Source organism: Miscanthus floridulus, chromosome 12 (assembly GCF_019320115.1).
Source record: "Miscanthus floridulus cultivar M001 chromosome 12, ASM1932011v1, whole genome shotgun sequence".
NCBI classification, from domain to species: domain Eukaryota; kingdom Viridiplantae; phylum Streptophyta; class Magnoliopsida; order Poales; family Poaceae; genus Miscanthus; species Miscanthus floridulus.
The window spans coordinates 51606432-51632233 of NC_089591.1; the positions used below are offsets into that span (position 1 = coordinate 51606432).

Here is a 25802-nt window from a genome sequence, read left to right on the forward strand (position 1 = left end):
AAGGAGAAACACAAACTCTCTCTGCCATGGGAAGGACCCTATATGGTGACTGAAGTGCTCTGACCAGGTGCCTATCGATTGAAGGACGACAATGGCAATGATCTCACCAACACTTGGAACATTGAACAATTACATCGTTTCTTCACCTAAAAATTCAGTCTTACTGCTTTCTTTCATTCAACGTTTGCTCCTACAAGCACCTTGGCCCGAACACTCTCAGCTCGGGTCGCTCAGGGGCTCCACGAGAGTGCGATACCACCTCTCTTTTTTACTATCATATAGTAAATACTTTTTACCCGAACGAAAGGGTAATCCGTTCCTTTAATTACCCCACGTAACTTTGTCTTAAAACTTCCGACCGATCACACCCCACCATGACCTACGGTTATGAGTAGCTGAACCTCACGGGCCATGCTTGGGTTCTTAAGATTGCAGCCTATGGGTCAAATGGGCAGGTGCAAAAAATGATAAAAATAGAGCTATGCTAGGGTAAAAACAAAGAACAGAAGGGACAAGCTTCCCCTTATGAAGTGATGCCATCACAAACCAAAGTCGATGTATTCATGAATACAAACTGTTCACACGGGGGCTTCCCCATTGAAGGGTCGAGATGGCGGACTAGAGGGGGGGGTGAATAGTCCTTTTTAAAACTTAATCACGTTGGCTAACCGAAATAAGTGTGGAATTAAAACTATCGGTCTAGCCAAGACTACACCCCTCTATCTATGTTCACTAGCACCTTGCAAAGATACTAATCAAGCAACAAAGGTGCCAGGCTAGCTAGAGCTCTCCTAACCAATTCTAGGAGCAAGGTTACGCAAACCTATGCCACTAGTACTTTAAGCAACAAGGGAGCTCCTACACATGCTAGTAAGCAAAAGCACAAAGCTAACTAAGCTCACTAGCAATGCTCATAACAAGGCAACCAATGCCTAATTAGAGAGCGCAAAAAACTTAGCTACACAAACTAAGCAATGTGACTAACAAGGTTACTAAAACCAAATTAGCCACGCAAGGGAGCTACTTCTATGCTACACAAGCAAGAGGGTAATTAGCAAGCTACACAAGCTATTTAATTACAAGAGCAACTACACAAGCTTAATATGTATAAAAGTAATTGCAAGCTTGTGTAACGGGGATGCAAACCAACGGGAAGAATAAGGTTGACACGATGATTTTTCTCTCGAGGTTCATGTGTTTGCCAACACGCTAGTCCCTGTTGTGTCGACCACTCACTTGGTGGTTCGGCGGCTAATTAGCATCACCTGCTAAGCCCGCACATTGGGCGCCACAAGAACCTACCTCGGAAGTGAGGGTAGCTCAATGACACGCTTTACTAGAGTTGCTCTTCGTGGCTCCCGTGGGGCAAGCACAATGCCCCTCACAAGCACTTCTCTGGAGTGCCGCACAAGCTTCTTGCGTGCTTTGACGGAGACCACCACCAAGCCGTCTAGGAGGTGGCAACCTCCAAGAGTAACAAGCACCATCAGCTTGCAACTTAATCACCTAGTGCCACTCGATGCAACCTCACGATGTAATCGCACTAGAATCGCTCACTCACACAATCGAATAATCACTATCAAGTATGTGTGAGATGGAGGGCTCCTAAGCACTCTCAAGCATGGACACAAAGTCCTCCAAGGTGCTCCACGCTAGCCATGGCCGAAGGCCACTTCTATTTATAGCCCTAAGGGCTAAACTAGCCGTTACCCCTTCACTGGGCAAAAATCAGGCCGACCGGACGCTCCGGTCGTGTTGACCGAACACTGGACCTCAGCGTTCGGTCGCCCGCAGACGACCACGTGTCCCGATTCCAACAGTCACTTGACCTAACCGGACACAGCAGCTTCAACTGACCGGACGCTGAACCCCCAGCGTTCGGTCGTTTCCAGTAAGGTATCGACCTCGACCGGATGCGTCCGGTCACACTTGATCGGACGCAGCCCAGCGTCCGGTCACACTCCAGTTTCTGCATCACTGTACGTCAGCCTAACCGGACGCACCCTGCCAGTGTCTGGTGCTTTCAGATCTAGCATTCGGTCAGTTGATCGACGCCAGCATCTTCGCGATCAACTCGTTTTCACTTCTAACTTCTTCACCCTTGCTCCAATGTGCCAACCACAAGAATTTGCATCCGGCGCAAGACCCAAACCCATCTCAACCCTACAAACACCTTGTGCACATGTGTTAGCATTTCACAATCATTTCCCAAAGGATGTTAGCCACTCAACTTGCCACGCCACTCGATCCTAGCGACGATGCAAAGTTAGATCACTCGAGTGGCACTAGATGACCGATATGCAAACAAGTTTGCCCCTCTTGATAGTACAGCCATCTATCCTAAACCTAGTCATAAACTTCTCTACACACCTATGATCGGTGAAATGAAATGCCCTAGGTTATACCTTTGCCTTGCGCATTCCATTCCATCTCCTTCAATGTTGATGCAACACATGCACCAACATGATCAACAATGATATGATCCACTTCATATCATCATGTGATCATATTGGTTCATCGATCTTGACATTACTTGCTCTTCATCGTTGCCATCGTCTATCAGCGCCAAGTCTTGCTCAAGCTTCACCGCCACGTGGTCCATCACTCCAAAGCATTCGACTTGCCCTTCACGCTTACAACTGGTCTATCAAGCCAAGTCTTGTCTTGATCTTCTCCACCTTGATCACATGACTCAATGTCATGTCTCATGTGCATTTAAGCTCCTTCATCATCACATGTGTGAGCTTTGCAACATCTCCAAGCCATTTTCACCTCCATGGCATATGTTGCTCATACACATGTACCTGTAGACTAATCACCTATGTATCTCACATAAACATAATTAGTCCACCTAAGTTGTCACTCAATTACCAAAACCAAACAAGGACCTTTCACCCATGAACTTAACTTTTACATATATTGACTACTTCTACTCTAAATTCTACTATGGCTGCCCGACGGCATCGGCTGACGGCACGACCAATGAAGATAAGGGCTGCTTGCTCTCTGATAGGGCGATGTTCGGTTTGGTCAGAGGTAGGACGACGCTCACTTTCGACCTAGCCTCCACTCCATCCGTAGGCAGGATGACGTCTTCCTGGCGCGCGCCTTCAGCCACGCTCGCACAGCGAGCCTCCATCACCCACTATGTGGAGACTTGCTCGGCCACCATCTGTGCGTGTGGCTCCAAGCTCTCCCCAAGCACGTGGATGGCGTCCCTGCTATAGCCGTCGGTGTACCCTCTATAGATGGCGGCAAAGTCCAAGTCCGGGTGGTGCGTTGCCACTAAGTCAGCACCCTCAATGTCCTATAGAACATCCCATCAGAGATGAGCGCCCAAACCTCATTCGGGACCTCCGCCAGCTTGATGGCGGGCGTGCTGGTGCTTGGCTCCGACTCAAACACCTATGAAACAATGACCTAGGCAACGTTGCAGATCTGGTCGAGCTCCCCCATGAGAGCACATTGCACTTTAAGGGACTTGGCCAGCGCCTCCATGCTTTGACCGATCACTACCTTAGCTGTCTCTAGCTCTCGCTCCAGCAATCCAATCCTTTCGTCCAGTTCTAGAAGAAGGATGACAAGCTCAGAAGCAAAGAAAAGGAAAAACCAAGGCATCAACCAAAGTCACAACAGGTACATACTAAGGTAGGTGTTCTCAAGGATGGAGAGTCCTTCCTCCTACCGGGTCACCTTCTCGAGCAGCTGAGTGTTAGACTCCTCCATCCCAAGCAGTTGCCCTCGGAGCACGAGCACTTCCCGATCAACCTCTGACCAGGCCTTCCGCTCCATCTCTAGGGTCTCTAAGGACTTCTAGAGCGCCGCCTCGGTCTCTGTCAGGTGGACCTTCACCGCCGCTAGTCCTCGCTCGGTAGCGATCGCTCGTTCCACCACGAGTAGCTCTGTCGCTCGTGCTACCGTCGCCTCGGCCGCCCAGTCTTGGGACTCGTGGCGGGTGGACTCTAGCTAGCACTTGAGCTCGTCGACCTGCCACCACATCATGGCTTCTCGCTCCATTCAACTATGCTCCTCCTAGAGGAAACAGGACTTGTGGATCGATGTCGCCTCCAACTCATGTAAAGCGAGAAGCACGCATGTTGAAACAAGCAATAGAAGACCAAGGAGTCAAGGACAAATGCTAAAAAACCATAAGGTTTACCTCGGTGATGCGCGACAGGTCAACTTGAGCTTCGCCTTGGTTTGGGCGAGGTCGGACTCCATCGACAGTCCGCAATCCTCTAGGAAGTGCCAGAGCGCCACCTCCTCCCCATCGTGAAGAACAAACCAAGCCTTCCTTGGGTCACCAGGGTAGGGCCACACCAGCTCGTGGGTCGCTGCCAACCCGCTGGAAGGTCCCGTCGCCACAGCATCATGTAATGAACAGGCCACCACTAGCTCCTACGAAGGCAGGAGGACTGATGGCTCCACCCTAGAGCCTGCCTCGCTGGAGCAGGGGATCTCCGCTATCTCGACTCCGTGGCTCACCGGTGGACCTTCTCCCTCCAACCTGGCCACATCTCCTCCCAACACCTCTAGCTCAGACCAGGAGGGCGAGCTATGTGTCCCTCCACTGGGCAAGGCAGGGAGCCTGGTCTCCCTCCTCTCTTCCGCCCCAGCCGGTGTCAGAGGGATTGCGAGGGTCACCTCTAACCTAGCCTCCATTGTCACCACCAGGATCACCGCCATCACTGCCGCCGCTGCTGCCACTGTGCTCACGACCGGCTGAGAGGGGAAGGTCGCACCACCGCTAGCCTACTTTCCCCTCCGCTCATCGTGACTAACTGTAGGCTAAGCCTCCACTCCTCCCACATGGGAGGCAGGGCGATGCCTAGTCCTATCAATATCTAGCTGCTGTCAAATAAGTACAAGTTAGTCGTGCTCAAAAAACTCAACTATGACATCGAAAAGAAACCAATAATACATACCTGGATGAAAGCGGCAGGGCCCTAAAGCCCCGACCTGCTGGCGATGAGCCTACTAGACAAGGGCCGCTCATAGGTTGCGACCCATGCCCCCTCACATCAATCGAGGGAGGTGCTGACCTGGTCGATTCCCGATCGGCCTACGAGTCACCGCGACCACTGGCTCATGGCGCACCCGCCAGGGCAACCGATGGGGCACCTCCCCGTTGTGGGTCGCACGCACGCACCGGCTCCAAAGACATGGGGGTGTGAGCATGCTCCTCCGATCGGCCGGCGTGCCCCACCTTGCTCAGAGAAAGGGGGCAAGGCCAGCGATGCCTCCAAAGGGTGTGGCGACCATGGCCGCTTTGCCTCTCGCTCGACGGTAGTGTCTGAGCTCGTGGAGCGCTTCCTTAACATGGGAACGTCACCACACCTCTCTGCATCCCGCCCACCACCGAAGGACGCGGCCGCAAGCGCATGATGCTCCACCGAGGTCGCAGCGATGCCCTAGCCTCCATCATCCTCGGAGGTGCTCGCGTCGCCACCCATCTCTGTGGGCTCCTCTAACTCGAGCTCCGCCTCCACGTCGCTTCTATTTTCCCCAGCCCACACCCATTGGGCGATCTCCTTCTCCTTCTCGTGCCTCATTTGAGCCTTCTCAACTCTCTTCTTTTTCTTAGCATCTGCCACTTCCTTCAGGGTAGCTTGCCGAGCCACACCCTCTAGCCCCCTCAAAAGATGTGGCCAGGATTTGTAGCCGGCGAGTCCCTATGAAACGGATGACTCAAAGTTAGAACAAAGGAAAGCAAGAGAAGAAAGGTCACAAAATAGGAGGAGGGGAGCGTACTAGATTGGATAGCTTCATGGCATGGAGAGGTCCAGGCTTTCCTTCAAGGGACTCCTTATTCCTCAGCTACAGCACCCGGTCGAGTCAGCTCTAGACCTTGTCTTTCGCCAACTCCTCTGACGACGCACGGTCAGGATCCATCGGGCCGGAGTACATCCACATCGGCTGCCTTCTCTCTACCAGCTAGGCGACTCGATGGCGGAAGAAGGTGTGGAACACCCGCAACCCATCAAGGCCATGCTACACTAGCTTTTGGAGCTCCACCTCGATGACCTCCAGCTTGTTCTATTGACTAGAGGGACCCCACGACCAGCTCTCCCGCCTCTTTGGCCTTTTTCTAGTGAACGGTAGGAATGGCACCTCCGCTAGGTTCTTGATGTAGAACCACTCCCCATGCCACCCCTAATTGGAGTCGTAGGGGGAGTATGCAGAGTAGGAGCCTGACGGCCTCGACTTCTTCTGTAGGGCAAAACCCCCACCGATGTGGTCCTGGGCGGCTTCCCCTCCAACAAAGCTCACTCGGTGAAGATCTGCCGGAAGAAGTCCACATGCAGCTCTATCCCAAGGAAGGCCTCATAGACAGTGACAAAGCCAGCAACGTGCACCATCCCAGTCAGATTGAGGTGTTGCAGCTCCAGGCCCCACTCGTTGAGGAGCTCACGTAGGAACCAGTGCATGGGGTATCCTAGCCCACGCTCATGGAAGGTGAGGAAAGAGACAACCTCATTGGATCGAGGTCATGGAACAGCCTCCCTTAGCGTAGGAGCCCTCTAGTGCGCCACCTCCGTCGGTGGGAGTAGCCCCTTCTCGGTGAAGGTGGCTAGCACTGCCTCATCCACATTGGATGGCCTCTAGCTCTACATTGTGCTTCAGACTCATGAACGGATCTATGAGTTCTCCTCTCCCTCGCTTTACCCTCTTTTCTCCTAGGAACCATAGTGGCACACGAACGTGCTTGGCGAGAAGGAAGAAGGAGGAGAGGCAGCAGTTGGAGAATAGGCAAAGGATTGGAATGAAAACCCTCTCCCTTCCCCTATTTAAGGAGGAGATGTAGTAGGAGGAGAAAGGTGAAGGATTGGGGTGAAAAACCCTCTCCCTTCCCCTATTTAATGTGGATACGCATGCGTCGGGATGCGTCCTAACTGATGGGACACGCCTGCCCAATGAAACATCGCCTAGTTAGACAGGACGTGGCTTGGGCATGGCCCACCACTACTGCATGCCTAGCGTAGGAAACAACCCTCCACCTTCCCAGGCAGGGCTTAGAAGGGCCCAACAATGGATCTTCGTCAAGGAGAGACCGACGGGCTTCCTAAGTCGATCGAATGGCTTAGGCGACTACTGAGGGATAGGTAAGGAGCAGTAGGATGCCCCATGTGGGCCATGTTGTCTCCATCACGAACGACGGACACAGGATCCCATTCAGACATATCCGATAAGAGCTCCTCAAACCCATCACTCGAGACATCAAGGTAACTTTACCAAACCGTCTTACTTTATTTTCTGATGCATGATCATACATTCATCCTTCATCAACACACGCATTCACACATTCATCCATGCAATCATACACACATTCACACATTCATCCATGCAATCATTCATTCATCCCATACATCCAAAGCATTGCATATGCAATTGATGCATCACAACTCTTCGTGTTGCGTCATGAAACGGTAGTTGCCTCATTCAACATGAGCAATGACCGAACGGGGTTCGAAGGCTGGCCCGTGAAGGGCTCAAGGCTACCTCGCATCAAATAGAGCCAGAGGAGAAAACATAGATGAGCCCTAGCGGCCCTCACCCGATCTGCCCAGAAGCAGACAGGGTCATCTCAACCTTCTCGTTCGATCCTAACCTCGAGCCATGCCCACAGAATCCCCATTGAGAGGAGGCCAGCAGGCCACCTGAGTCGGTCTCCAGAATGACTCAGGCATCTGTTGGGAGGCGGGTTAAGGAGTAGTGGAATGCCACATGATGGCTATGCTGACCCCACCACGAATGACGGACCCAAATTCCGCTCGAACTTGCCCGTTAGCGAGCTCACCGAGTGCGTCACTCAGGCCATCGAGGCAAGCGATGTTAGCTTAGCCCTCCAGTTGCAAAAACAATGGACGGGGTAACACATGGAACTAGACCAACCCCTATCAAATCCAACTGGGCTCAGGGGCTCAGGTCGCCCGACGCCGACTCGGGAAATCAACCGACCACGTGGATCATGGGCGGGACAAACACGAGCAAACACCCCAAACAGTAGAAATACCAAGATGCTCAGCCTCCAACCAACTCACTAGTCGGACGTAGGCTCGGGGGCTACACCCACTGGGTGCGCTCATGCGCACCCGCTGGCAAAATAAAAAACCCCCCAGACAATTCTACCTGAATCGCCTGGGGGCTCAGGGGCTACACCCATAGGGTGCGCTCACGTGCACCCACTATCAAAATGAAAAAAAATCCCCCAGACGATTCTATCCGAATCACCCGGGGGCTCAGGGGCTCCTGTCCGGTTCATAAACCTAGGGTCTTTAATGGACCTGCTTCCCAACAAAAGCTCAGCCCAGTAGACAATGTTGCGAACAATGCGCAACTCTTGGGCTAGCCCAGATCCTAACGATAGGCTAGAAGAGCGATTCAGTCTTCGACCAGAAGGCCTAGCCAAGGAGGGACGATGCTCACTTCTGACTCTGGCCCACCACTCCAACTAGGAGTACACCAAACCTCTGCTTATAGCTCTTCTCCAATTAGCGCAGTCGGAGCTGACTGGAAAACAACCAAACGGGGACGCCCGCTCGGTAAGGACCCAAAGAATTAGGCGGAGGAAGTAAGGAAGGGCACTCAAGTCAAACCGCAATACCGAGGACCATACCCTGCACACTTGCAGGACAGTACTGTCAGGTCATGTCAGAAGGGTACTTTATAACCTTCTAGACATGTCAGAACATGAATAGTATTGTAGGCGCTGACATTTGTCCTATAGTATGGTAGGCGCTGACATTTGCCATATCAGAAGAATATGGTGGAACCTACCACATGCATCGGGCCATCAGCGGTATTGTGGGCATCGATAAACTGTCTTGTACCCAACGGTATGGGCAACAAGACTAGGTAGCACACACATGCTCTCACTCTCTCTCACTCACTTATAAGGCCATCCCCTTTATCTATAAAAGGGGATGTGCTCTCTCCCAACGGGGGGGTTGATTCCAACAAACGGATGACAGACGAATCAGTCCGACTCACTCTCTGTTAGCTTTAGACATTCTAAAGCTACACAAAGCATACATTCCAATACTTAGCGCACGTAGAAGCTCCCATCACTCTCGGCCCTTCGGTCCAGAGTCTGACCGGACCTCTAACACCCCCATCTTATTCCCACTCGTTTGTAACCCCACAGCAAACTTCGAGCACCTGGGCTCAGGAATAAAGTCTTCGACCGACTCAAACTAGACGTAGGGCATATTGCCTGAACTAGTATAAACCCTGTGTCATTAAGTGCTAGACCACATCCGATCACAACGTACGGCAAAACTACAAATATTTACTAGTTGGTCACTTTTCGCACTGACAGATTGTGTACATTTCTTTACCTCGGTGTTGTTGTACCTTTGGCCGCTCTAATGCTATATTGGTCACCGTATATGGTATGATGCCCTTCGTTGCTAGGAGTTTCATGCAAAGATAACCTAGGTGGATGACGTCACTAAAAATGTTGGTGACCCCTCAGCTCAAGATGGCATTGTAGGGGAACTGCATGTCAACCACATCGAAGGTTATGTGTTCAGTCTACAGTTGTGCTAGTCACTGAAGGTTACTAGCAGGGAGATTTTGCCAATTGTGTTCACTTTCTTCCTGTCGAAGCCATAGAGGGGGTTACCGATGAGTTGTAGGAGGTTTATGTTGAGCTTCATGTTATCGAAGGTTGACAAAAATAGGATGTCAGTGGAGCTATTGGTGTCTACCAGGATTTTTGGTATGGTCCAACCTACCATATTTGTCTCAATCACCATTGCATTTGTATGGGGGTAGTCTCACAGCTTGAGATCTGCACTGTTGTGGTGATTGGGAGGTGTGACCACTAGGAGTTTTTGTGTGGACCCTCGGCTGCCATGTGGTGCACCTCTGCATGTGCTCCTTGTGTTGCCTCTTGTTCCAGTGGTCTTCATTAGATCCCCTTGAAATTGTGAGTATGACCCTAAATGTGGATGTGGGATTGTTGATGGTTGTCTGGCTAGACTGGGTAGCAGGCTCAGTTTTAACCTATTGTTGTTGCTACGGAGGTTGGGCTAGCGGGGGTGGTGGCGGGGGTAGAGCTAGGTGAGGGTTTGTCATCTAGGGTGGAGTTGGTGGGTGTGTTACTTTGTAGGCTTGTGAGGGTGTACGTGGGTGATATTGGAAAGGGTGGTGTGGTGTGTTGAAGCTGTTATACGTTTGATATGGGTGATGGAAGGTTGTGTAGCTTGATTAAAGGTGGATTGGTTGTTGCGAGGTAAACCGTAGTTTGCTAGGGTATAATGGTAGGGTGGGTTGGGTGTTTGGTTTGGTTGCCTTCATGTGTGGTAGACTAGTTTTGGTGTAGATGTCGCCTGCTGGGATTCTTGAAACTCTTTCCCTTTAGCGAATTAAGCGCATTGCTTTGTGGTGTGGCCCTTACCTAGGCCACAAAAATGACAATACAGTTTTGAGGGGTCCTTTGGCGGAGGTTTGTTCGTGGAGTTGGCTCTGGGTTCATTTCGGTTGACAAGGGTTTCTTAGGGCTTTTGCTGCTGTTGTTGCTTTTGGTTTGGCGGAGGTGTGTTGTCTATGGCATTGACACTGATGAGCTCATCGTGAGGGTATGATGGTCTGTGCTATGGCCTCAGTGGAGGTCTAGTTTGGGATCTTTGTGCTTCGGACTTCATTCTAAAATCAGTGTTGGCCCTACAGTATTTTTCCATGACCTCATGTAATTCTACAATATTGTTGTTGGTTTCCTTGTGATTCTTGAGGAGTAGGGCCCAAAACACAGACCATTTGACTGTGGCGAGGATAACTGCTTCGTTGGTTATGTTTGGGGTGAGAACCTATAGGTGGATGAACCTTCGCTAGTACTCTTGGAGGGGGTTTCGTCCCCCCTATTTGTAGCTGAAAAAGGTACGTTAGGTGGTTGGGAGCTATACTGACGCCCTTGAAGTTGGATAACAGCTTGCCATGAAGGTCGCCCCAAGATTCGATGGATAGATAAATATTTCTACGTAATAAAAATACTTTGGGCTCCTAGAAATATCTAGCTCCATCACTCTATACTATAGTCATGTATGCATGATCATTGTCAGTTTGCACACCTCCCTATATTCAAATCCTAGCTCCGTCCATGGAAGTCACAGACTTGCGGTTTTGAGGTGGAGGATGGAGGCAAATGGGGAAGAGATGGCGATGATTGCCAGATCTCGCCCTGAAATCTTTGGGTTTGAATGGCTGGACCCGAAGCTCGCGCCGATCGGCAAGCCTAGAAGATGTTGAACAAGTATGGCCCACGACATGGCCCACAGGCCATAGCTAGCGCAGGAAGCCCACGGCGAGCGAGCGTAGTTGCGCGCATGAGTGATTGCTTATCTTTTCACTAGGTAGACTGTCGTTCGGTTCCTTTTTTCTTGTTTCATTTGTTTTTATTTTTATCTTTTACTTTTGGTTTCTGTAGTCTTTTATTTGTCTTTTCATTTTCTTTATATTATTTATTTATTTATTTTTACTTTATCTAATTAGTTATTTTCTTTTTTTTTGTTTTTTTCTTTTTTTCTTTTCCGTTTTCTTGCTTCTGCTTCTTTCTTTAATTTACAGTATGAACAATTTTAAAATTTTAAGTTTTTTTATTTTTATTTGTTACATGAGATATATGTTATGTTCATGTAGTATAGATGTGTTTTTGTTTAATTTTCTTTGTCCCTTCCTTATTTAAGTTATTCATTTTTTTCTATATATTTATCATTTGTATCTTTTCTTCTACGTTATTTTACTCTAATTAATTACTTTTAATAATCTATTTGTTTACTTTTTTATTTCTATATTAATAGTTTAATACATGTGATGTCCACGTAGTATATATGTGAAGTTCTGAGACATATTTTATGATGTTCACATAGTATATATGTGATGTTATATGATATATATTCTATGATGTTCACGTGGTATATATACGATGTTTATGATGCATTTTGTGATGTTCACATAGTGTACAAGTGATGTTCTTTGATGTATTTTTATGATGTTCATGTAGTATATATTTGATGTTCTAGATGCATTTTGTGATGTGGACATAATATACATGTGATGTTTTATGACTATTTATAATGTTCACGTGGTATACATCTGATGTTCTATGATGTATTTCTATGATGTTCACGTTGTATACATGTAAATGTTCTATGATGTATTTTACAATATTCACATTCTATAAATAAGATGTTCCACGATTATCAATGTAGATTTTAGTACTATCTTTTTTATTCTACTTTTTATATATATGTAGTTTTTTTTATCTCTTATGTAGCTTTTTCTATATTCTGTGTGATGTCACATGGTATATTTTTTTTGTCTAAAACATTATTATTGTGAGGGTGGAATATTTTTTTTCTTAGACTCAAATGGTCCGACATGGTTTATAATAATACTATAAATGTTTCATAGCTAAAACGAATTATCTACATGGTGTGGTGTTGAGGAATGATTATCTTATTAATCTTTTGGTCTTGAGTTCAATCCCTCCCACGTACTATTTTTGTTCCTATTATTATCTAATATTTCTTCTCCAATATTTCCCTTCCTCCTCCCTATGCGTGCGCCCACATGATATACTCTCGAGCTTGATCGCTTGAAGTACTCCAGTTTGTCAAGCGTAGAGCGGTGCTTCCGTGCGTGAGATGCGGGGTGGGCCAGACGCAGCAACGACTTATCGACGATTCGCTTCCGTGCGCGAGATGCGGGGCGTGGGCCGGACGTAGCAATGCGAGATGCATGGGCCGGACGCGACCACTAAAGAAACAACCCACTGATGCGCGCACCTACCAGCCTGGCGAAAATTATTTGCCGGCCGACACGAGCATATGGTCCGAACGCTCGGACCCTAGCAGCCCCTGATCTCGCCATAGGTCGACATGTGGGCTCTATCCATATGTGTGACCCACTAAGCCACAAGAATACGCCAAAGCCCACCATGTCAAGGCATGGAGCAGGTCTGGACAAATTAGGGGACAGGACTCACATGGTATTTTAAGATTTTATTTTGAAATGGATATTTTTAGATTTTAGGGACTAGAGAAGACCCGAGACATGTTTCAAGGGACTAGAGAAGACCTGAAAATACATTGTCGGAGTTTGAGGAACTAAAATATACCCTGTAACAAGTCTAGGGACCGCCAATATTTTATTCAATAAAAGTTCACAGCCACTACACCTAAGATAGCTTAAGTTAGAACGTCTCTCAATGAGCAAAGGACGATGTAACAATACATTAATCATCCTTGTAAATGGCATCAAGAAGAATGCTTCCCTGCATAGGTATAGATTTACTCTGTAGTTCAAAGCTTGCACAGTGCGGATGCTAAAGATGGCACTGTGCCTAAACATACTGGTAAAATGAATACTCATCAAAACATTTGACTAATCAGTGAGCCTCAAATAAAAGGCCAGGCCAATAACCTGCTGAAAAAAGTCGATGGTAATAATTAGCTTCTGTTATGATGATGGTCAGGCAAACTCGGCGTGGAGCGAGACTAGAGTATTTGTGGGAATTGGATTGTTTGTTCTTTCTTCGTTCCCCTCCCGGGTACATCACCTCTCTTATAGAGAGAGAGGACTCTTGGCCACCTAAGGAAGGCCCAATCAAATCATATCCAATCCTATCTCTAATTGACCCAAATATAATCCTATCTCTAACTCATCAAATGCCTCTAATTGATCCTGTGGCCCCTGTGCCCCTAATTGATGCCCCATAACAGCTTCACATTCGTCTGCCCAACAATGCTTTGCCATCGTGTAGAGCATCTAAGATATCGTGACATGTTACATCAGCAACGTCTTGATTATTGGAACCCGATATTATTCCATCTCCCTCAGTTACAGAGGCGAGTGCAACTCCATCAAGAACACCAGATATAAGATTGTCATCGACATTTTCTTTGAGTTGATTCTTTGAAGTAGCACAAACTGCTTCAGCTTGATCAGCAAAGAGAGATTTTGATTCAGAAGAGCTGCAGATGTCTCTGTAGGTATCATACTTTACAGCTCGTGTTTGGCCTCCTTCCAAAATAGTTGACAGGGGGTGTAGAATTGAGATAGCACTATCTGCCCTCTCCAAAACAGCCTTCAAATCCAAGAAATCGTTTACGGACTCTTGTTTCTTGAACTGCACAAGGGCAGCAGTGGAATCAATGGAGAAGACGGTTGTAACCGAACCTGAACCAAATACTTTGCAGATGCAATCCTTAATTTCCTTTGGTCTAACCTTAGACGGGAATCCCCAGATGACAATGATGTTATCATACACAGCAGCAGGGTACCTTCTCATATAACCTGGTTCTGGTCTCTCCATGCCAGTGCTCAAATCAATCACTGTCCCACTGTTCCAGCTAGGGGACAAAAAATTGATGTGTTTCTGCAGCTCAGTGTTCGTTGCTAGGTTATCCAGAGGTGAGAACTGCTCAAATTTTATGCCAAGATAAGCGCACAACTGCGCAAAAATACATCCAGTCATGTATGCATCATACCCAGCTTCATGCTTGGCACCTGAAATGAAGCAAGAAGACCTGCAGGATAGCATGGCAAACAAAAGCGTACTCGGTCACTATGTTAATTTGTGAACCAACTAGGTTCAATTAAATGGAAAGCTCATAGCTGTTCTCTGTACATGCCAAAGAAGTTTTGTGCAAGTGTGTTAAATGTTATCAAAAGCATGCAAGTGTGTCAAATATCAAGGATCCAGACAAAACGTACGTCGTTTCATCTCCTTCAACTTCAATTGTCACAGGAGAATGACTTGATGGCTTCTCAGCAGATGAATAAGATGCAGGGCACAACAATGAGAAAGCTGAAGATAGTGATTTGCTTTTATGCTTCATCAGTTTCTGAACTGCTTGATTGACAGACATAAGATGCCTGGTATCTGCAATATGTGGGAAAATTTTGTGGAAACTTAACGCAAATTCCTTGATAGATGATGGAAGAGGACCTACAAACTTGCTGTACACTTGTGCAATATCTGTTTGAACACAAAAGAAAATTTTAAGCAGCAGGAAAGTTAGTTAGAGAAATCAACAGTTCAATTGGTATCTATGGGTCCAAATTCACAGAACATCTGAGCCGAAATTTCCATGGCAGAAAATCATAAATTTTAAATTTTTGAATAGCAAAATCTATAAAAAAATATATTATTTAAATCTTGGTCAAAGTTAAGGGAAAAGGTCTGACTTGAGAGTTGAGACAAACGAATATGACTTATATTTATGATCGGAAGTATCTGTACGCACATAAGAGAACTACCTAGGAAACAACTATGTCCAACAATCAATTTCCTTTCTGATGAAAGAAGGTCGATGACATGGCGGATGCCTATTGCTGATTTAACTCTTTCTTCCCTGTTTTTTAGTAGATCTTCCTGCACATCTTTCTGCATTGAAGTCGAAACACCTACTGCTTAGATTAATGGAATAATGATCATAAAGATAGTAATTTTTCATAGCTTGAGCCTCTTCAATTTAAAGATAAAAGGAAAGGACAAGTGCCAGTTCCAAAATTTGGATTGCATCATTCAAACTATGACCTCCAGCTTTTGCAATAGGTTTAGTGCAGATAGAAATTTTAATGAATCATGCACCATTCCAAATAAAATAAATAAATTCTCTTACCATTAATAATATTCTGTCCTCATCAGTGCCTGAATAAACTACTTTCTTTTCAGATGTGTCATCCTCACCAAATGTACAGACAAAACAAGATCCCTAAAGTTTTTTCTCAAAACCTGCATGGGAAAACATGCTATATGAGCAGAAACAGAAATAGTGTACCAAGAAGCACTATTAATGTAGTAAAACATTGTGCAACAGAAAACACAATTAGTATGAAAATATCCTAAATCCAATTACCAAAGATTGTAAATTCAACATGGCAGAGTGCCAGAGTTACTAGCAAAATGACAACAGCCAAACATGTTGGACTTGGACAAGGACTATCTTACAAGGATTAATGCATACCTTTGATGCTTTAGAAGTGAAAAGTATCCATTCTCTTTAATGTTAAAGTTAATTAAAAAAAGAGATATGTATATGTTCCTAAAGTGTCCCGACCCACATTCAGCACATGCTACATTGTACAGGTTATGAGAACTTGGCCATTGGTTACTGTTAAGTGCTTTAGGACACAATAAATTGGACAGGTTTAATAAAGTAGCAACAGACAACTTTAGAAGGGGCATGTCTTCTTTTTATTTTTTTGTCATAAGCACGTGCAAGTCTAACACAACAAATAAAGAATAAAAAGGAGGATCACATAAGAACACTATTCAGTATTTCTTAAATGATATAACTCAGGAAGGACTACAGTATCTTTTCACAAATGAGCTGCCCAACTATCACTATATTCCAAGGTCTATGTTCTACCTGTTGAATTAACTTCAGTTGATGCGATGAGAATCCATTAAGCATAATAGCTGGGCGCATTTTGAAGAAAACTGTCTGGAATTGTCCTGCACAAAATTTAATGTTTCCTAACAAATGGTTGTCAACCATTGGCTTGCTGACTATCACATCACGCCATTCCTTGAAGTTCATTTTCATCCTTTCTGTGAAAAGAATATCAGAAGCACTTTTTAAAGGTATGTCTCTGTCCTCTTCAGAATTGGTGGAAGATGTAGCTGTTTGACCATGATACAACATATTAAATTTCTGTAGCGCTTCTTCCTCTTGTGCTCTGGATAGATAAGATACTCCTGAGATTAACCAAATATTGTAAATGAACAAATGCTCCGGGAATAACATGAATGGAGCATGGTCTTATCTCTAATGTACTGGACAATGAAGAACTATAAAACGAGTAATGTGTGATAGGCACATCTTGCAATCTCCATTGAGAGAGAAAAGGCATAAAGTAACAGCTTAGCAAACTATTATAGGTAAAAGAAAGCACCTTCACGGAAGCATGTGTTGAAATCAAACTGGTACTTTGCTAGGAAGTCAATTGAAGTTGTCTGACAAAGAAATTCATGAGATGAACAATCACTAGGGAGCTCCTTGCGAGGGAAGATATAGAAGTTATGCCTGCAAGAAGAAAAAGGGATTCTTCAAAAAAAGAAGAAAAAGGTTATATCCTGGAAAATAAGTCAACTGCAAAGCTGTTTAGCAAGTGATCAAGAAATCAACAACTGAAGTTGAATTAGAAAGCAGTAATAAGGCAATAACTCAATCTACTGCAAAGTGAAAACCATCACAACTGAGATACTGAAGGAGGGAATGTTATTGTATGATGAAAAGACTGATGCAGACAGAGATACAGAGCAATCTATATTGGGCATGGGCAGTGTTGGACATGTGTCAAGGACCGGGGCTGGGACCCCATAAGTTAATACAATTTCCACTGGAAATTTTTAAATTCGATCAAACTTTGACAAAATTTGTACTGCTCTCACCGCTAACAAAGGAAAATTCGCGTTTGCCTCTGGTGCTAGAGCAGCATGAGTGTGCACCACGGTAGACTGTGCAACCTAGTTTGGCAATCAGAAGTTTCTGCAAGGTAAAACATGTTCATGATCCATTTTTTTTATCAACAATTCAACATTTTCCTTAGGTTTCTTAGAACTCCATTTCCGTTGCTATCTAGTATGAGCTTATCACTGCAGAGCATTGCACGAAGCACAGTAAGCCAAACTAATAGTTATTGTTTTCTCACACCTACAAAACAGCCCCCAATGTGGCTCTCCTCCTAAATATCACCACGAAACTTTCTACAGGAAATAAGGCCAAAATGTTGCCTGCAGCACAAAAATGTGCTAGTCGCAACCCCCCAAAACCTCAATAAGATATTCAGAATCCTTAGCTACTAGTGGGTTACTAGAACATGAAGGAGGTTGGGGCGAGACAAAGAAGCACGCACGGGTGCGCAACGAAGGCGGATTTGGCAGGGTCCCATCGGAAGGGGCAGACGCCGAGCTGTAGGGCGGCGAACCGCTCCGCGGAGTCGCGGAGTTTGAGGTAGCGCACGTCGGCGCGGTCGAGCTCGAAGGTGTCTCTCCAGGGCGCGCTCGTGACGCCGCTCATCTCCAGGTCCACCCCCACGAATGCGGCCTCCCGCACGCGTCCCCGCAGCTTCTCCAGGGCCTCCGCCATGTTCCCCCGCGTCACCTGCTTCACCGCCACCCCGCCACCGCCACCGCCGTTGCCTCCGGGAGGCGGGGAGGAGATCGCGCGGTAGAGTAGGATTCTGGGCGGCGGCGCCCGGAGGAGGCCCTGCACCTGCATGGTCGCCGCCGTTGCTGGAGAGAGGGTGGAGAGGTGAAGGCACGCGGCGGTGGGTTGGGCTTGATTTGGTCTGATGGATGGGTGGAGTCCTGCTTACCATATGGCCCATCTTCTGGAGTCTAAACTTGGGCTGTATCTGAAATTTCGACATTGTCGCAGCCCGGTTTTTATTTGATTTATTATATATGAAAAAAAAACTTGGCTGTATCTGAAGTTTCGACATTGCCGCAGCCCGGTTTTTATTTGATTTATTATTATGAAAAAAAAACAGTGCGGATCAAGCCTAGATAAGCAAAATCAAGCTGCTTCCAATTACATCCAACTTATTATTGAACATATATCCTGTGCAGTAAAATCTGTATTTATTTTGAGATGGTTCGGTCACAAAGAAACAGCAGCATGGGGATTTGGAGAAGTTCCTGGTCAGGTAAACAAAACGACCGATCAAAACTCTGCGGAAGGGCGGATTTCTGATTGCACCGCTCCATTTTCTCCCCTACACAAAATGATGCAACCCCGGAGTTGAGTTTCTCGCTTATTCTGCTTGCTCTTCTGCGCCTTCTTTAGGTAGCACCAGCGTGCGAGATATCTTTGCCGAAAAGCCCAGCGATTGCTTTCCCTGGATCCTCCTGCTTGATGAGGGATTCCCCGACGAGAACCTACAGCAGACACAACGGAGGAGTCAGATCAGTACGAAGAGCAAGGAATGCCAAGTCGCCAGTTGAGCCTGGTGTCAGTTTACAGGTATCTCTGTCTCATGGCTTACCGCTTTGACCCCAGCGTTTTGAACGAACGAAATGTCATCAGGAGTGAATAGCCCAGATTCTCCTACAACCTGAAACATTGAAAAGAACGTGAATGCTCGATGCAAGTACTTCCTGTTTAGATGACATTAACAATGTGATAACTGTCCCAATTGTAGCGAGGATGTCACAATTTACTAAGTAAACATAGTTGTAGAATATTAGCATTCCAAGATTATATAGGATTGTAGTTCACTGACTCATTCTATCTGTTTGTACAAGAATCTGCGCAACGTATGTTTTGTGAAAGTGTGATCTGTGAATAGTTATAGTAAGATGCAGAGCTCTGCACAGGTAATAACATGGAGCGCGAATAATAGTCATAGCCAGAGACAGAGAAAGCATACTTTTTTTTTCTTTTTTTGCTTTTCACTAGACTCATGTCAAAGAAAATACTTACAATTACATCCTTTTGAGCTACAATTTGTCCTCGTTCACCCTCCAGAAGCTTTTTTGTGTTTGTAATATCAACTTCAAATGTCTCTGGAAAAGGAAATGTCCTCAATGACTTATTCAACCTAATAACATGATATGGAGCATTACAGTAGAATATAATGTCTATACGAATCTATTCCAACAGTGAACACATTATCATGTTATGTCTAGATTGACCGTACATTTCCCCCAATCACTAATTTACTATGCAATAGAATCTTCATTGGTGTCATTTGAGATGCGTAAGCCAATGGTTTAATACCTGAATGAATCAACAAGCTTCCAGGTGATAAAATAGACAAAAGACTTATCTGGTATCACTAGGAATTGAATTCAGTGTTAAAAGTTTAATAAAAAACAGCGTACCAAGATTACGGTTATTGATGCCGATGAGCTGTACACCATCGATCCCTAAAACACGGTCCATTTCCCTTTCATCATGGACCTTCAGTAACACAGTCCAGTTGAATCACTAAATCAAATGACTCAAGACTCGAGAGAAACAAGAGGTGGCTGTTGAAACAACATATAAAACATATAGCAAGAACAACTCAGCTAACCTCAACTAAAGCAGCCATCCCAAGTATTCTGCAAATTTTCAACATGTATTTGATATCACGGTCAGGTAATACAGCAGCAATTAGAAGAACAGCGTCCGCGCCCTTGGACCGTGCATAGTAAAGTTGCCAAGCATCAACAATGAACTCTTTGCACAGAAGAGGACACTGCATTTAGTAATTCAGAACTTCAGCTATTCATGCACTTAAAGTACCCTGTCAGGATATCATTGATTTCCCAAATCAAATGTATGTATGTAATTTGGACACAGCACCTGTACTCCAGCATTGCGTATAGCCTCCAAGTTGTCAAAACTTCCCTGATTACATATTAAAGGAAAACACGTGTCTTCAGCATATATATAACTTATTGATGATAGAAATGGGAGAGAACTTCCCAACGTGAAGAAATGAATGACCTGAAAGTACTTTTCATCTGTAAGAACACTAAGGCATGCTGCTCCATTTTTCTCATATGCCTGAGCAATCTGAACCTGTTTATGTCCCAACAAGCATTATCAGACAGCAAGAGAAGCTGTTTGGCTTCAAAACAACATCATGTATGTCCATTCGGATTTCAGAATGTCAACAAGTAAAACCAATCACTATCACTAGGCATCGGTCAAAAGCAACATGAATCAGATGACTTCTGCCCACTTATTTCCCAGTTTTTTTAGCAGGCGTGCAAACATATATGGGCCAACTTCAATACTTGGCTATTCCAATCTTTGCATCTCTCTGAAGGTTCATGGCACATGTGTGATGTAAAGGAATGGGCCGAATGGCACCCTGGCATCCTCAGGTTCCGTTGTGTTATTAATTATTAATTACTATTTGACTTATTCTGTCACTGTCGACAATCAGTTCAATCAATAATAGTATATCAGGTTTAAATTAGTGCAGTTCCACAAATGAGTTCCCAGGACAAAACAAAAGGATCAATTCGCATATATATAACAGATATATGAACTTATATACATAACAAGAAATGAAATGATTGGATTTACTCCTGCCAAAATTTAGCCATACCCTAAACTCACCGGATCAAAATTCTCCCTGATAACACCCCGGCTTGGTGAAGCCTTCTTGACCTCCGCAATCAGAGCAGGCAAGCCAGTCCGATCATAGGACGCATTGAGCGCCCCAACGAAGTCCCTAGCTGGGGGAGCAGCCTCAAGCGGGCCCTTCAGCATGTACAGGGGCCTCCTCTCCTTCATCTGGCATCGCAAAAAAACTCACACCGCGTCAGCACGAGGCTAACCCACGCGCGGGCTTATCATCACCTCACTCTCGTCCAATCATCCAGACGTGCCTGCGAAACCTCGACGTCCTTGTCCCAGATGATCTTCTCGAGGATGTTCCGCGGCGTGTTCCCCTCGTTCTCGAGGCGGAACTGGAACGGACCCACGTAGTGCACCGCGGGCCCCGTCACGGGCCGCCGCCGGATCCTTATCCCGTCGACGCCCGCGACCTCGGCGGAGTCCGCGGCGCCCGCCACGGGGCTCCCGTTGCCCCCTTGCTCCGTGTCCGTGGTGGCCCCCGCGTCGGCCTCCGCAGCGTGCGAGCTCGTCGCGACCTCATCCACCTCGGCGTCCTGCACGACACCCACACGAACCTCACAACTCGGAATTCGAGGCGAACCGAGATCGAGAGCGGTCGACACGGGGGATCTAGCGCGGAAAGCTGACCGTCTCCGCGCTGGTGCAGCGGATAGGCGTGGGGCTCGGGCGGCCACCGGCAGCGGCGGCGTCCATGGAGGCCGCCGTGAGGGGGCGCTTTGCTGCGGTGGCGGCGAGGGTTCCGGGGCGGCGGAGGTGGGAGTACCTTGCAAGGGCAGCGAGGCCCGGCCGGGGAGGCGCGGATCCGATAGCTAGTGCTTCCATCCGAGGCGCCCGCAGCCGCAGCCGCAGCGGAGAGCAGAGCAGAGGTGGGCTGGCTAATTGGATTGGGGTGGACGTTAGCCGTCGGGCGTCGTACACTAGCGAGCCTTCCCGCTGCTGTACTGGTGGCGTCTCAGTCTACAGGTGCCAGTCGTCCACGATACGCGGTCTAGCGCCAGCAGCGCCTGCATCAGTCGGGCAGGGACTGGGCCTGGGGGAGAGGGCGCCTGACACCCGCGACAATCGAGATCCATCACAAGCTTCTGAAACTGAAAACTGCAGCATAGCAAAGCGCAGAAAATTCACAAGAAACACATCCATTTTGTAGAAACCGAGAGAAATGTAAGGCGACGAACAAGAAAATAAGGGGTCCTTGCCACGTTCCATGCCAAAAGTTGGTGATGTGTGCACTAACAGGCGCACAATTGGTACACACAGACTACTACAGAATGCCACCAGTGTTCTGGATAGTATGCACTGATTCTACATAAGCAAATGGCCAGCGACAGCACTGCAACAACATTAGGCTGCAACCAAAGCGTGTCACCCTGCATCCTTGCAAGATGCCCCCTCCATGCAAAATGCCAATGAGCACACTGGCAGCACATAGAAAAACCACACAACATCTGTTCGATTCGTTTGCAAGGTTGTTCCTGCATATTCGAGCAGCATCCCTGCTCAATCCCTGATCTCTGTGGCATGGATTCGGTACGTTCTGCTGCCCCAGATATCGTTTTTGTCCTTATAGTATGACATCAAGCAACACCATATCCAAGGTGGATTCCTGGTCAAGGAGGCACCTTCCTCGCTGTCTTCTGGTTCTGGGTTGCCCAGTAGCTTGTTCAACTTTTTTTTTAACAGCTTCTTCGGTCAGAAAACCACCGAAGAATTTGACCTGCAGATGAAGACATGATCACCTAATTCAGCTAGAGTTTAAGCATCCATAACCCTTTTACCACCAGCACTGATTTTTTTTCACCGGTGATGAATGTGGACACCTGGGGCGGTCTGTAGACTGTAGACAAGGAAATCAAGCATAAGGGTTATTTACTAATATATTACCATCTCATCCTTATGGACGAACGCATGAATTCTCGCTGTAGGATCCTCAAGAGTCAACCGCATACAATGTACAGTTGAAAGCAAAAAATGGACTTCACTAGGATGACATGGATATGCTCCCACAACACGGACCAAGGTTTTCAATTTGTGTCACCTAGCACAAAGAAAAAGGAGATATTGAAGCCGGTTAGCTTTAGAGTCATATAGTTCAGAACACTCACGGTTCTGTATTAATTAGGGAAGTAAAATATATAGTTCTCTCTTGAAAAGGAAGAGATAAATCACTGGGATACAACTTAAAGTAAACATGCTCGCATGTTCTCGGGGGTGTTGGATAATATTAGACCAAATCAAAAACAGAAATAAAACTAATAAATAACTGGAGAAAAGTGGGAAAGAAGTAATACCTCATCATGAGTTAAAGACTCCATTAACGTTGAGTAACCTGCTTTCTTATATTCTACATCTACACCTGGCAGAATTGATAACAAATTGTCATGAGGCAAAGCCTTTGTGGGCAACAGATGGCAGCAAAAATGCATTACAACTTTATGCAGCGCTTCATCATCAATATAATACATGTAAACAAGCATTTTGACAAGATCATGTGCTTCATTTAGATCTCCATATATACATACCACACCAGAAAAAATATTGAGGTTTGTTTTTATGCACAACATTCATATGCAAACAAAACAGAGGGATGCTATATTATACACTTATTCAGGTAACAATGAAGATAAGGCCTGATGAACAAACTTAAATATTACTATTTTAATCAATTATAAATGCTGAATCAGAAGCTAAATTCATGATCTGAACAATGGAACAGAATATGTTCATCAGGGATTCAGAGGAGCAGTGCAAACTGTCACACTATGCTCTATACCAGTAACATTAGAGGGGATGCCTGTCATCGGCCGGCGGTGAACTTTGTTGGCGTTGCGGCTGTCATACATCCTGGAGCTGTAGTCGCGCTCTTGACTGCTTGGATGAGTCAATGTTGATGGTTATTAGCTCTTCTTTGGGTACCCTAGTATTGGTCCCCGACAGTAGCCCCCAAGCCTGTGGAGGAATAGAATACTCCTTCAGATGCTTTTTCGAACGGGAGGACTATGAAGGCCTTGGCCTTCTTTTATCGCCCACAATGTGACCTGAGGATGGTGATTCCCTTTCCTCGAGCCCCTCCCATAGCAGGGCCTGGTCGAGGATCGGTTCATCTTTGCAATTGTCTTCTCTCAAGCGTTTTTTCTGATAAAAACGGAGAGGTCGAGCTGTACCATGATTTTTCTCTAAGGACGAATCATGACATCCAGTGAGCTGTTTTAATGGGTTAGTCTGACTGGGGCCCCCGGCATCCCGTTCATGGGGATCCGGCTTGGGTCAGCTTAGCGACTGGCCCTAGATTCTCAGCGGTCAATCCATATAGTTCTTAGGTCCGTTCGACCGGTCCTAAGGGTTAAGCACCTTTCTTTGAAGAAAAACCATGGATCGTAACCGGCCGAGACTCAATCGTGGACCGGGATGCCCGCGGCGCTCATACGCCCAGGTACTGGCCACTAGCGGGGCCCATCCCTTTCCACCTATCGCCCTGAAGGTGCCTGGAGCGGTTGTGGAACCCATCGATGGGCTGACCTGCAAACTCGTGTTAAGTCATGGCCCGTCCGGAGAGGCGAAACGTCCGACGAGTTTTTCGAGGGCACGGATAGAGATTGCATGTGCACGTCCCACGGTGGGACATTGTGGCAGATCGTGGTAGGCGTAGAGATCAAGGCGCATAGTTGGTTTCCTCGCCTCTGTCGCCCCCTATAAAACCAAAGGGTTCGCCCCTAGGGTTCCATACCTTTCATCCTTTCCCCTGCAGCCACGACCACGACCACCAATCGCCTAGGGTTCCCCGTCTTCGCATCCTCGCCACCGTCAGGCCCGCATCCAACCGTCCCCTCTTTCAATAGATCTGTGGTGTCGTTCTGACATCACCTTCCAGTGTATAGAGGGCCTCGTCCATCGCGGTCTTCTTCGTGCGTAGACCTCAGCTGAGGAGTGGCTGCTGCCCGGTGAGGAGGATCTGCCATCGCCACCCGATGGCTATATAGTGTCGTCCACCCACTTCCACTAGCATGGGTTCACGACCGCTGCCCATAGATTTCTCTAGGGGCTGCTACACTACTACAAGATCGAGCTGCAGCATCTCAACCCTAACGGGATCTAGCACATGGCGGCATTCACTACCCTGTGCGAGGGATTCCTAGGGATCAGCCCTCACTTCGATCTGTGGAGGTACTTCTTCGCCATCACCCTCTAGAAGAAGAGGGAGAAGGGCGGCAGGCAGGAGCTACGCATGTGATGGGGTGCATCGGCATCCAACTCCGAAACAACCGGGTCGACGAGTACCCGCCGATGCGGCTGTCGACATCTAACAAGGGGTGGCATTCGCAGTGGTTCTATCTCAAGAACAATGCCGCCCCCTCTGCTAGAGTTCACCGGACACCTAATCAAAGAGGCCCTAGAGTCGTGGAAGAAGTGGGGCATCCCGGAGAAGGACAAAAAGAAGATTCGGGACCACATCGCTGCCATCCACATCCTCAAAGAGAACGCCCTGAAGGGGTCGGGCATCATTGGGGCCTACCACGCAAGGAGGGTGGCGCCATTGATGATGCGCGCGCTCTCGCTGTACGCGATGGCGCCCAAGGCATCACTCAACGGAACGACGCTTGCCGAGGGAGCGCTCCCCCACTCTGAGGTCACGCAATGCATCAAGGAAGCGATGGAGCCTTCGTAGAATGACGTGGACACCCCCCTCAATTTCATCTTCCCGGTGCTGGGACATCC

At 47.0% G+C, this 25802-nt stretch overlaps 1 protein-coding gene, 1 long non-coding RNA gene and 1 pseudogene across 2 annotated transcripts; all 3 read right to left on the minus strand.

The window, feature by feature from the left end:
- Positions 1-13380: 13380 nt before the first annotated feature.
- LOC136495484 (poly(A)-specific ribonuclease PARN-like) lies at positions 13381-18399 on the minus strand (annotated as a pseudogene).
- Positions 18400-18578: 179 nt separating this feature from the next.
- Positions 18579-22023, minus strand: LOC136495485 (indole-3-glycerol phosphate synthase, chloroplastic-like). The gene is made up of 10 exons (XM_066491409.1): positions 21717-22023; positions 21341-21622; positions 21069-21245; positions 20448-20522; positions 20304-20348; positions 20032-20196; positions 19838-19916; positions 19437-19519; positions 19000-19068; positions 18579-18892 (listed from the first exon to the last, which is right to left on the minus strand). The coding sequence occupies exons 1-10, from the start codon at positions 21909-21911 to the stop codon at positions 18797-18799; spliced, it is 1266 nt and encodes a 421-aa protein (XP_066347506.1). The 5' UTR covers positions 21912-22023; the 3' UTR covers positions 18579-18796.
- Positions 22024-22447: 424 nt separating this feature from the next.
- Positions 22448-23443, minus strand: LOC136495351 (uncharacterized). The gene is made up of 3 exons (XR_010768976.1): positions 23378-23443; positions 22971-23124; positions 22448-22803 (listed from the first exon to the last, which is right to left on the minus strand). It is a non-coding gene; the product is annotated as an uncharacterized lncRNA (long non-coding RNA).
- Between the last annotated feature and the right edge of the window lie 2359 nt (positions 23444-25802).